General features: G+C 47.1%; 1 protein-coding gene across 2 annotated transcripts in view; it reads left to right on the top strand.

The window, feature by feature from the left end:
• The window catches only part of GALNT18 (polypeptide N-acetylgalactosaminyltransferase 18), a 346,810-nt gene that overhangs the window by 292,492 nt on the left and 41,336 nt on the right, over positions 1-12,982 (top strand). For both annotated transcript variants that reach the window (XM_061201464.1, XM_061201465.1), the window contains exons 8-9: positions 3,687-3,824; positions 9,330-9,425. In XM_061201464.1, the coding sequence (XP_061057447.1) occupies positions 3,687-3,824; positions 9,330-9,425 (234 nt within the window). The remainder of the gene's footprint in view (positions 1-3,686; positions 3,825-9,329; positions 9,426-12,982) is intronic.

The raw sequence follows: 12,982 nt of genomic DNA, 5'->3' as shown, positions 1-12,982 counted from the left end.
CTGTTTACTTGTCTGGATCTTCCAGACTCTGCTTTCAGGCAGACTGTGACTTCTTCCTATTCGTATGCATGATGCTTAGGACAGCGCATGACACAGTCTAGGTACTCAATAAAGATGAGTTGAAAGAGAAAGAAGAGTGAGGAAATGTGGGTGCTGCATCCCTCCGTGTTTTCCCCAGTAATTTTCCCAGCTGCCCTTGATGTGGCGGCATCTCAATACATTCTGTTCAGTCACAGGCACATGTGTTCCCGATTTACTTAACGTTTCGTCTACAGCATCCCAACTGCAAATGTAGAGCTGGAACCCTTCACCCCTGCCTAGTGGCTCCTTGGAGAATTAAATAAGTTAATATGTGGAAAGACTTTGATCAGTGCTTGGCAAATGGAAAGCACTAGAGAAGTGTTAACTCTTGTTGTCGACGTGATCACCTGCACCCTCTGCATTCCCGCCCCAGCTTTAAAATGCTCTTGCTGGGCAGTCATCCTCCCTCACTTCCTTCTATGCGGAGTCGTTCCTGGGCTGTGCACTGAACAGAACCAGCTCTCTCACTCACTCTTAATCACATTCAGTCCCAAGCTTTTGGAAATCCAGAGGAGCCTTCCACTCATGCAGCGTCTACTTTAATTGAAAATCAGTTTGCTTATCAACAAACAAAGTCAGTCTGCAGCAAAGCATCACTATTTTCTTACACAGGGTTCAGGAACTCTAGATGCGCCCCTGCTTCCTCTTGCCCGAAGACAGGCTGAGTGCCAAGGATGACTCACCACGGTTCTTAGGCAACAGCCCTTCTTTGGGTTTGGCTACAAGGAATTTTGTGTCTGGCTGCACACACAGGCAAGAATACTGGACAGTTTTTTGTGTGGCTAAGTACGTTAGTGTCCTTGGGCTGCCAGAACAAATTATCACAAACTGGTGGCTTAAAACAACAGAAATGTGTTCTGTCACAGTTCTGGAGGCCAGAAGCTCCAAATCAAGGTGCTGTCAGGGCCGTGCTCCCTCCAAAGGCTCTGGGGGAGGATCCTTCCTTGCCTTTTCCAGCTTGTGGTGGCTCTGGGGGTTCCTTGGCTGGTAGATGTATCTTTCCATTCTCTGCCTCTGTCTCTGTGTCTCTGTGTGTTCAAGCCTCCCTCTCCTTTCTCTTATGAAGATGTAGGCTCATCCTAAATCCAGAATGATTTCATCTCAAGATCTCTAGTTAATTATAGCCGCAAGATCCTATCTCCAAATAAGGTCACGTTCGGAGGTTCTGGGTGGACATGATACTGGGGAGGGACACTATTCAACCCTCTACACTAAGTATTTGACAAAGGGGGAAGATACATTTATTGTTTTCTAATAATAAAGGTCAAGGTGACCTTCTCTGAGAATGTTTGCTTATTTCTCAATTTCCTCCCCTTGCTCTGAAAAAGAGTTTGATGCAATTTACAGTAAACACACAGTACAGATGTGCTGAACCGTTAAAATGGAAAGGCAAAAGTCCATTAATAAACAGGAAGAGGAAAGGGACATGATATCCAGACACGTTAAGCTGAGCAAAACTCTGGTTCTTGAGTCTCCTAGAAGTTAAAGGAGAGATGGACTCCTGATGGATTGTCTCTCTCCCACTTTTGATTAGATTATAAGTAGAGAGACAAACCTTCCTTTGATCCTGAATGTAGAAAGGAAGTTTTCCCATGGGAACCTAGATTTTTAGGAAAATACAGAGGCCTTCCTGAGGTAGGTTCTTCTAGTTGCTTTCCGTAAAAGCTGAGACAGTGTTAATTTGTCATCACATAAAGGCAAGTATAGCATGAAGTGAGAAGACCTGGGTCCAGGCAAATAGCTTTGTGATGTGAGGCTAAAGTGCAGAGAAGTTTAAAGAGTTAATACTTAACAGATGTCTTGAGGTGTGGGGGGGGGGCGGGGGGTGAGCAGGATACATTTATTGTCAGTTGCTAAGTTCACTATTTCGTAAATATTTTTTCAACTCGGTCTCATCAATATAGTTCAGGCGCAGCGCTAGACTGTGGGTACAGAGGTCAGCAGAACATGTTTTCTGATCATCAGGGAGCCGGGGTCCAGCAGAGAAAGGCCAAGTAGCAGTTGCTGGGAGGGCTCCCGGCAGGAGCCAGGGAGCAGACCCATCAGAGACAAGGTCATCAAGAAATATTCAAAAGGTATATCCTCACTGAAATTGCACCCTAGGAGTCTGGAACTTAAACCTTCAGGCGGTGGCAGGTTCAAATTTTTACATGACCTGAACTCTGGTGGGCAAAAATAAATGTATTTCTTCTATATCTACATTTTGTTTTGACTCAAGCCCCTGTTGACTGATATCAAAAATGTGTTCTGATCATGTCCAGATACGTGCAGCAGCCATCGTTGTGATTTTTCCCAGACATTTCAGACTTAAACTGTCAATTTCATTATTTCCCAACCCCCGTAACTTGATCCTGGAGTTGATGGCAGAACCAGATGGGGTCACACTGCCAGCACATGGACTGCAGTGTCGGTGGGAGAGAGCTGTATGTGCTTCCCCATCCTCCTCTGTCTCTGCTCTGGGCTTATGTCTCATGAGATACCACGTGCCCCTCTGATCCCTGGCTCCACGGTGTCGTCCTCTGAGATGTCACCCGTCTCCATCTGATCCCCAGCTGGAGGGACCCCTCTCCATCCTCTGCTGTGGCATCGGCTCTTTCTCAGCTGCTTCTGTGCCCTGTTCAACAGCTGGGGTGCAAGCCCAGGGCTTCCCCTCTGCTCTGGGACCACAAGAAACGTAGGGGCTTCTCTCTCGCTCTCACTCAAGGACACATCCATGTCTCCATGTCTACTCCTTGTCTGCTGCATGTCAATGGCTCAAGGGCCACCTCTCTGGTACACCTGGGAAGTGAGAGACACAGTGCTGTCTATGCTAAGCCCCCCAGGCTTAAAGAGAGAGGCTGCTTCTCCCATAGGGACTTGGTCTTAGGAGGCAGAAGGGCAAGCTCCTAAAAATGCACCGGGTAAATTTTAATGCACAGACTCCAGACCCAGGTTGATTGGATTCAACTCTCAGGTCCACCACTTATTAGCTGTGGGACTCTGGGCAAGCCACCCAGGAGGTCACTGAACCTCCCTTTGTCTCAACTCCTCATCTGTAAAATGAGGATTATATTGTGCTCCCTCATAGGTTTAAATGGGACCATGTACATAAATTTAATATAAGTAAAATATAAATATATGTGCCTGTCTCATGCAGAGCACAGCCTGACACATTGTGTTATGTAAGACTTAGCTGCCATGATCCTTAGGAACAGTAATATAATTAGCATTATTCCATCTTCAACTCTTTCCCTTCCCTCTTCCTCTCCCCCAGCAGTTCAGAATCTCTCATCTTATCTCTTGAGGTAGAGAAAACCTTAATCAGACTGTATTCTTCCCATTTCTTTCACTTATACAAAGACTACAGCTTTTTTTATGTTAGTAAGTTTTAAGGATTTGCATCTTTATTTTCAATGGCCTTTGATGACAGTCGCCATCAGTGCTGATCTGATGTTTCACAGACCAAACGGGAACGGTTATGGGGCCAAGGCACACGTTGGGAAGTGCATGAGTTATATTCCCAGGTTGTCCCTTCACCAGACAGTCTCCAGAACCATGGTTGGGGAGGTTCAGGGAAAAGCTGTGCCCTGGTGGTGGCTGAATCTCTGTGTTTGCATCCTGTGCAGGACTCAGGAATCGACATCGGGGACATCACTGCAAGGAAGGCTCTGAGGAAACAGCTGCAGTGCAAGACCTTCCGGTGGTACCTGGTCAGCGTGTACCCAGAGATGAGGATGTACTCAGACATCATTGCCTATGGGGTGGTAAGGAGCTCGCCCCTCGGGGTTTCGCCCAGACGCAGACAGAGAGCAGGACCAGAGAGAGGTGTGGAGAGTCAGGGAGGGAAAGAGCCTCTTGGCCCCCAGTATGGGACCTGTGGACAAGAGGCTGATTTCTGGAGCTGAGTGTGAGGCAGCCTATGCTTTCACAGCCCAAACCTCTCCATTCCCTTGAGAGAGGTGCTTAGTCTCTCCTTTACAGTCCTAAGCAATTCAGCTCTGGCCCCAAACCTGCATATCCCACTTAATAAAACAAAAACCTGCAGTCAGGTTAAGACTGCAAGACAACGTAACAAACCCCACTGTTCCTCAAGCGTGGGTGCCTGAAGTTCTACCAACCAGCCTGCATGCCTCCCCCACCCACGGGGCTATGTCTTTCACTCACATAGAGCCTCCTGGTAAGGCGTTCTGGGAAATATAACCTTCCTGAGTTTGCTGTATTTTGAGGGATGTTTTAGTAGTTTCCACTTATTGATTGGCAGCAAGCAGTTCCCCCAGCAGAGGCAGCAAGACGGAGGGACAGAGCAGAGGGTTTGGACCTGGTTCCAATCTTGACCCACCCACTTCATGGGCAAGTGTCTTAATGTCTTTTGGCCTTAGTTTCTTTGTACGTTAAGTGTGGTAAAATAATACTGTCCTCATGGGTAGAAGAAAGTCTCAGATACATAAATGTATTTTGTGTCTAAGGTTAAAATACTTTGAACATTATAAACTCTCCCATTCTTCCAATATCCCCAGGACCATACAACTCTTAAGGTATTTTAAATACCTGATTGATTTTTGGATATCTCACCTGGTTTTTGCTGACAGAACACATAAAGATTTTCTATGACAGTTAAGCCCTCAAAACTACCCTCAAAACTATCCCCTGGGGCCACCTGCCTTACCCCCACCCCCTGCTGTGTTACAGATGGGGAAACAGAGAGGCAAAGTGACTTGCACATATTCACACAGTTAATCAACAGTGAAACTGAGTCTAAAGCATCAGCTTCTGATATCACTCTCATTCCTCCCTTTGCAGTGTCCCCTCAGACCTTTTAGATATCCCAGGATGAAAACTTGAAGGAAGGACTGAGGCCTCTTCCTTTGATGACCTGTGCTCAGAACTGAGTTCAAGGCCTGCCTCGGCAGGACCATTATGGGTACAACATCAGCCTGGGAGGGGAAGAATCCTTGCTGAAGGGTTGGCCTCAGTGTTCCCTTGGGGCCTCCCAACTCTCACATCCTAGGATTCTAAAGGAGACAGAGCCAAGGTCCCAGGAACCCTCCCCTTCCCACCCTCCTGCAGGGCCTCTGTTGTCCCCGGAGGCCAGCCTGTAGGAGGGGGTCATATCTTCCCACAAGAGTCCCCATGGCGTGGCTGACATGTCCTGAGAGAACCGCCGAGTAGCCTCTTGCCTCTCCACTTCCCAGGCTGGTACAATTCAGATGTCAGAAAACTCCTCAGCTGGCACTGCCCAGCTTTTAGCTGAGGCTCCAGATCCTGTCATCACCATGGAAACACACTGCACTGTGAGGTGCCCATCCGTCCCATCTACCTCCCCAGAACCATCCTGAGGATGCGGCAGTTACTGGTACCCCTACACTCAGCCCATAGCAAGTTGTGTGTGCTGCTTGGCCACTGTTGAACCCAGCCCAAACAGAATAGTTATGCTACTGTGGCTCCAGAGAAACTATTGGCCCAGACCTCTGGGAGCCAGGGCAAGCTTCTGGATTCATGGTCTCACCAAGCTATCTGCTGTAGCTAAAGAGTATTAGCCAAACTCAGCCAGAGAAGCAGGGAAAGCAATAACAGTGGAGGTGTATGCACGCAGCCATTGCAATTCTGGGTCTTGGCCCAGGGCGTTCTTGTCTTCCAAGCAAAAGGGTCTCATCTTATGAGCACATACAGCAGGTTTACCATGTAGTCTCCTCACCACCACACCCAGAAGCCTTTGGTTGGTCAAATAGTAAGTGGCATATACAGGGTTGTGATCCAGATCCGTTTGAGTCCACAGCTGGGGCTGTTTTCACTCTGTTGTGCTGAAAAACCATCCACTCGCCATCCCAGAGGGCTGAGCTGTGTCAGCCGTTCCTGGGGCTGGCGGAGGTCTCTGACCCCCTGCATGTTCATCTGCCAGCTGCTGTTCAGGGCCCAGCCAGACCCCCTCCTTCCTGCCTCCTCAGCAGTCTGGGTTCTTACATGAGCAGAGATATGCCTGCTTGTCCAGGAGCATAATGAACTCTTAATGGGGGCAGTAAGGTGACAATGGGCAAGGCAGGATGCAGCACAAGAGCAAGAGGATTTCTGGGGCTGAATCTTTCTTCCTGGTGATTACTTTCATTCTGAAATGGAAAGACCAGATGTCTTCTCAGGGGCACGTTTTTTTTTTTCTTTTTCCCTTCCAACTCATGCCTAAACTGCATTGCTCAGGTCAAATAACCCCCTGGGACTCTCAGGCCACTGTCAAGTCTATATAACCCTGCCCATTAATCTAGTAATAGGTCCCACTAATGCCTCCTGCAGGCTGAAGGGCCTGTGGGCCCTGCTGTGTGGGCATGGGCATCCGCCTGGATCACCGAGCTCCGGGCCTGGGAGATGGCATGGCTTTGGATAATCCCAGCTCTGGTGCTGACAGTAGAGATGGAACAGCATCTGGAAACAGACATGCCTGCTTCTGAACATTAGCTTTGCTACTTAATCACTACGTGACCTTGACAGTTTGCAAAATCTGAAAGGTTATAGTCACATCACTTCACGAGGCGTCTTTCACAGTCTCAGGATTGTCTCCATTTGCATGATGGAAAGAGCTTGGACTTTGGAGACCGACAGACTCCAGATCTGCCATTTGTCCAACTATGATGCCATTCATTCACTGTTCATTTTCTTCATTCATTCACACATACTTACTGTCTAATATGTGCCAGGGCTGACCCACGTCGCAGACAGTGAGAAAGCCTGAGAGCTAGTCTGGTGACTGATAGAGGAGACGGGCAAGTGGAGAAGCGACAAGAATACAGCGTGTTAAGTGCTGCAATCAGAGAAATGGAAGTGTTGGCCTCACACCCAGATGTGGGTCAGGAAAGGCTTCCAGAGTGACAGAGAAGCTGAGAACCACAGGAAGAGGAGGATTCAGTCAGGGAAAAGAGAAGGCCAGGGCAGAGGGTCCATGCAGTGGGAACAGCATTACAGACCGAGAGGTGTGCAGAGCTTCCTACTGTAACACACTTCTTGCACCCTTAAAAGAGATAGTATTACCGATCTGGCTATGTTATTTTGAGAATTAGGTGGGAAAATGCATGGAAAGCACTTCACCTGGGACCTGGCACATAGATGCAGTCATAAAAGCTAGTTTCCCTGAACGGCCTTCAGAAAGGTTATAGCAGTAATAATAGCAGCTAACAATTATTGCACATTTGCTATTTGTCAGGCCCTGTGCTGAGTACTTGTAGATATTGTTTCAGTTAATCCACAAACCTATGAGGTTGGCACTAGTATTATCCCTATTTGAGAGAGAAGGAAACAGACAAGGAATTATGTTGCTTTGTCCAAGGCCACACAGCTGGAGCCAGGATTCTATCTGAGCCTGTCTCTTCCAACTTCCTCAACAGACCACCTTCTTAATGGGGGGTGGATGACACAGAGCCAAGGAGGACTTTATCAAAAGGCACCACCCACCCCTCATTCAGAGGCCAGCTTTGGGGATCCAGGGGAGATCCAAGTCCGACATCAGGGCTTTCTGGAACTTTCTCCTTGCAGTAGAAGTTAGCAGGTCTCACTGATGGATTACAGTGTTCGGCTTCAAATGTGACACCCACCCCTCCATGGGCTGTGGGAGAAGTCCAGAGAGTATTTGCATATGCTCCTCCCACACAGGCCAGCCAAGTAGTTGGTTTATGATAGAGGATTTGCTGCATCGATGCTTCTGGGGCCCTGCCTAGGGAACTGACACATGTTCATATTTCTGCAGAACCTCTAAACCTCAAGTTTGAGATTGAGCCACTATCACCCAGTAAAGGAAAGGGAGCTCAAGAGAAAACAATTTGACTCTGTTCCTTGTCCCCTGTCAAGAACAGGGGACGCATAGAGCACACGTGGGCCTCTGGTTATCTGTTCCATTTCGCACCCCTTAACTGGGTTCACTGCACTCCTGCCACGTCCATCAGGACTACGAAAACTTAGCTGCTGTCTGCCTCTGGCCTTCCCCAGATAGATGACCCACCTGTGGCCCATTGCCCTGGTCTCCCCTGGATTCTGATCTCCAGCCTCCTGTTGTGAACAGAGTGCTTTGATTGCTAAGAAGAGCTATTGAAGCTAGCTCAAGTTTAGGTGGGTAAAGATACCACAAACTCTCTCATGGGCTTAGGAACTAAAGTACAGCTGGACATGAGCACTCGAGCTGGGAAGCCACTAAAACCGCAGCGGGGGCAGGATGATCTCTCTTGTCGCTAAATCTATCTGCCTCCTGCCTCATCTCCTCCTTGATCACAACTGGATTCCTCTGCTTGCACATGGCCCAACAGATCCACCACACCCAGTCTAAATGGCCTCACCATCCTAGTGGCCAGCACCCACCGACCACGGTGTCTGGTCTCTCATCTGGACTCCTAGGACAGAATAAGAGGATAATGAGATAGTCACATTCCAGAAAGAGAAGGATCAGGAGAGAGGAGGAAAGAAAGACAATTGTTAATTCATTCTAAGCTATGAGTTGGTGCCCGCCATGGTCTACTCAGCTATGGCATGGGAGCCGGACCATGTGGACCACAAGCTGCCCTTTCCAAAGGCTGAGGGTGAGCTTAAGCCAGAAGGGGACATTGAATATCGGCTTTCCTACCTAGACGTGGTAAGGCATTGGTTCGTGGTACCCAGACATTTGTTCTGTTGATTGCCATGTGCTTGTAGGTGAGGATAAGAGATACCTCTCTCTTCTCCTGCTCCCACTCTGGCCCCCTTCTCTCTTATTCTCCCACCAGACCTCCCACTCTGGAGAACCCTCATCAGCTGGGTCTCCGCTGGGGCCTGGCCAACCACTGCTGGATCTGTAGGAAGCAGAGAAGGCCTGGTCCTAGAGGATATCCCAGGCCCCCAAACAGCTGACATGTTGCCCACCTCCCCCAACCCTCAAGAACAAAGACTTCTATCCACGGACTTCTGAAGGCCATTATGCCACCCTTGTGCAAAAGGAGGGGGTGAAAAATCTAGTACCATCTCGTGTGTGTTCATGCATATCTTTTATTTTTACCTAGACTATCTCAGCTCCCCAAACCCAGCTTGCTGTTTAACAGCATCCTAATGCTTCTCCTTCAGAGGAGGCTGGTCTTCCCTCAGCACCTGGATGCAAGGCAAAAGCTGGGCTGGTGCTTGTTGTTTTCCATAGTATTCAGGGGGCCTTGGATTGATTACGGAAGCAGAGCCTGTCGCAGTGGAATGCTTGTTTCTCCTGATTTAATGCATCTGTTTCTCTGTTCCTTTCTCTTTGGTGTGGCCGCCTCTCCTCTGGTGTTCAGCTGCAGAACTCTCTGAAGACTGATTTGTGTCTTGATCAGGGTCCAGACACAGAGAATGTTCCTATCGTGTACATCTGCCACGGGATGACGCCCCAGGTGAGTGCTCTGAGAGATCCCCATGCACGTGTGTGTCTGGTGTGGGGAAAGAAAAGCTAAACTCTGTCATGGCTACTCTGGACCCAGAGGCCTTGGGAGCTTTTCATTAGGAAGTATTCTCATGAGCAAAAAAGAGAGTCATACCTGCCATGCCTGGAAGGAGTCTGAAGGAGCAGATGCTGGGACGCCAGGATCCCCTGGGGTGGGGCACAAGGAAGGCGAAACATCTCTAAAGAGGAACACCTGCCTCCGTTGGGGAGACTGTGCGTAAATTACAGCCCTGGCCCTGGCAGCCATGCCTTTCCCTAGCAGGAGGGAACCCAAAGTTCCCCAGGCTCCCTGATGTCTCAGAGTCCCTTCGGAGTGCCACTTCACAGCCTCAGGCTCTGCCCTTTAGTAGATCATAGCTGGGACCAAAATTTATAGCCATGAGATCCTTTCTAGCTCCTCTGACTTTCTGGTGGAGAATGAAAGGAAGCTACCAGGAAAGTAAGTTATCCCCCCAAATTCTCCATTCATAACCTAGGCTTCAGATATCTGAAGAGGACGTTGAGACACTGGCAAGAGAAATGGTTTATTCAACAAAGTACAATGGGCAATCCTTGACCAAGAGTGCCGTAGACTGACCTGTTATGACTTGACATTTTCAGAGTTTACTTATCTTACCTCCAGAAGTGTACAATGATTTTTAAAAGGTATCTTAGTATAGAAGATGTGTATATTTGTGCAATTGCACTTTAGTGCTTAAAAGAGTTGTTACCTGCCTAAACACACAGCTAAAGGATATTGTGATGTGTGTGTACCTGGTGTACTATGCCAAGACTTTCCAGCAGTTGTCCACTGTGATCTCCACCACCTTGTCCTTTTTGTGGGCCAAGCTGCTGTGACATCACTGAGTGGTCAGTCACAGGTCAGCAGATCGCACTGTCTTCACACCACACAGTATAGCAACTCATTCTCCATTATTACAATGGTGTGACATTTTTAATGAGTGACTATTTTTATGTAAACTTTTTATTGACATAGAACATATATACAGAAAATAGACAAATTATAAGTGTACAGGATTAATGAATTTTCAGGACAAACACACTCATGTAACCAGCACCCAGGTCAAGAAAAAACATTATTGCTTGATTTTGAATTTTATGTAAATAGGATCATAGGGTATTTAGAAGCATAGAAGCATAGGGTATGCTTTCTCATGTTGGCATCTTTCTTCCGTCATATCTGTAAAGTACTTCCTTACTGTTACGTGTAGTTGTAATCTGCTCATTTTTGTTACTATGTAGTATTGCATCTTATGAATATACCATTTTCACTATATAGTCTACTGTTGATGGACAGTTGGGCTCTTGCCAGGTTGGGAGTATTACGAATACTGCTGCTATGAACATCTTGTCCATGTCTTTTGGTGCACATATGTACTAAATTCTTTTGGATTTATACCTAGGAGTCGAATCACTGAGTCATAGGGTTGACATATGTTCCTTTTCTTTTATTAGTTATCTATTTTATACATATTAGTGTATATATGTCAATCCCAATTTCCCAATTCATCCCACCACCACCTCCCTCCCCAGCTTTCCACCCTTGGTGTCCGTATGTTTGTTCTCTACATCTGTGTCTCTATTTCTGCCTTGCAAACCAGTATATGTTCATTTTCTGTAGACACTACCTGCATTAGTCTGCTAGGGCTGCCATAATAGAATGCCATTGGCTGGGTAGCTTAAACCATAGAAATTAATTTTCTCACAGTTATGAGGCTGAAAGTCCAAGATCAAAGTGCCAGCTGAGTTGGTTTCTGCTGAGAGCTCTCTTTCTAGCTTGCAGATTGTCGCCTTCTCGCTGTGTCCTCATGTGACAGGGGGAGAATGAGCAAGCTCTCTGGTGTCTCTTCTTAAAAGGACACTAATCCAATTGGATCAGAGCTGTACCCTTATGACCTCATTTAACCTTAACTTGAAGATTTGGGAAATTCTTAGCGTGTCCATTTTGCACAAAAATGAGAAAGCTTTTTCTGGAGAGAATACCAAGAGTGTGACTAACAACCATTTGATTAAGAGATCATGGGTGGGATTCATGGACTTAATCAGTCATCTCACAGCAGAAGGCATCAGTAGAGATGGGCTTATACCAGCAGAGACACTGCCAGTTTGAACTAAAGAAAAAGTAGGGCAGAGTGAAGGAATGCTATTGGACTTCTTGGATTCTATAAGATGGGACCATATAGCTATTCAGTTGTGAACATGCACTATTCCTCAAGAAAAGGGAAGAATGATACTGAAGGTGATTTAGAGATCATCAGGGCTGCCACTGCCACCACAGGCCCAGGGGTAAGGCTGTTCCCTCAAAGGATGGGCCTGCTGCTCTGGTTTCAGTGGGCAAGGATGACCCTGCCCAGTACCAGAGGGGTAGGGCCAAAGCAGCGAGCACCTTGGATGGGACCACTCCAGAGAGCTGAAGGGGCAGGCAGCCCTGCAGAGCTATGAGGGTGATGCTGCCACCCCAGTGGGCCTGGAGGGCAGAGTATTGAGACAGAAGATGATTATTCTTGAGCCTTAAGATCAAGTGGAATTTGCCTTGCTGTGGTTTGGGCTTGCTTGGGGCCCATCAACCCTTTCTTCCTTCCAATTTCTCCCTTTTGGAATGCAATCATCTACCCTATGCCTGTCCCACCATCACATTTTGAAAGCACATAACTTGTCTGATTTCACAGTTTCTTAGCTGGAGAGAAACTTTGCCTCAGGATGAATCATACCTTGTGTCTCACACATATCTGATTTAGATGATATTTAGATGATATTTGGACTTTAGACGAGTTGATGCTGGAATGAGTTAAGACTTTCGGGGCTGTCGGGATGAAATGAATGTATGTTGAATGAGAGAAGGAAAGGAATTCATGGGGCCAAGAGCAGAATGCTCTTGACTGAAATTGTGTCGCCCCAAAATTCACGTGTTGAAGTGCTAATGCTGACTATATTCGGTGTAAGGAAGTAATTAGATTAAATAAGGTCATAAAGTGGAGCCCTGATTTGAGAGGATTGGTGTCCTTCTAGGAAGAGCCACCAGAGAGCTCCATTATTCCCTGTCTCTCTCTCTCTGCCACGTGAGGACACACCAAGGAGGCAGTCGTTTGCAAGCCAGGAAGAGAGCTCCCTCACAAGAAATGAAATGCCAGCACCTTGATCTTGCACTTCCAGACTCCAGAACTGTGTGAAAATAAGTTTCCATTGTTTAAGCCGCCCAGCCTGTGGCATTTTGTTATGGCGACCAGAGCCATCTAAAATACTGTCAGTTTTCCAAAGTAGTTGTATTAATTTTTACTCCCACCAGCCATATATTAGAGTTCTAGTTATTCCCCAGTCTTGCCAGTATTTGGTACTATCTGTCTTTTTAAACTTCTAGACATTATGGTGGTTGTATAGTGCTATCACATTGTAGTTTTAATTTGCATTTCTCTGATTATAAATGCAGCCAGGCACCTGAGTCTTCAGTTGTTCTTGAGTGTGGGTCAAGATGGCCAGGTCACAGGTAGTTCGGTCTTTGTGTAAATT

The sequence above is a fragment of the Eubalaena glacialis genome, chromosome 10 (assembly GCF_028564815.1).
Source record: "Eubalaena glacialis isolate mEubGla1 chromosome 10, mEubGla1.1.hap2.+ XY, whole genome shotgun sequence".
In the NCBI taxonomy this organism is placed as follows: domain Eukaryota; kingdom Metazoa; phylum Chordata; class Mammalia; order Artiodactyla; family Balaenidae; genus Eubalaena; species Eubalaena glacialis.
Note: the sequence above shows the minus strand (reverse complement) of the source record. Positions and strands in the feature narration are given on the sequence as shown.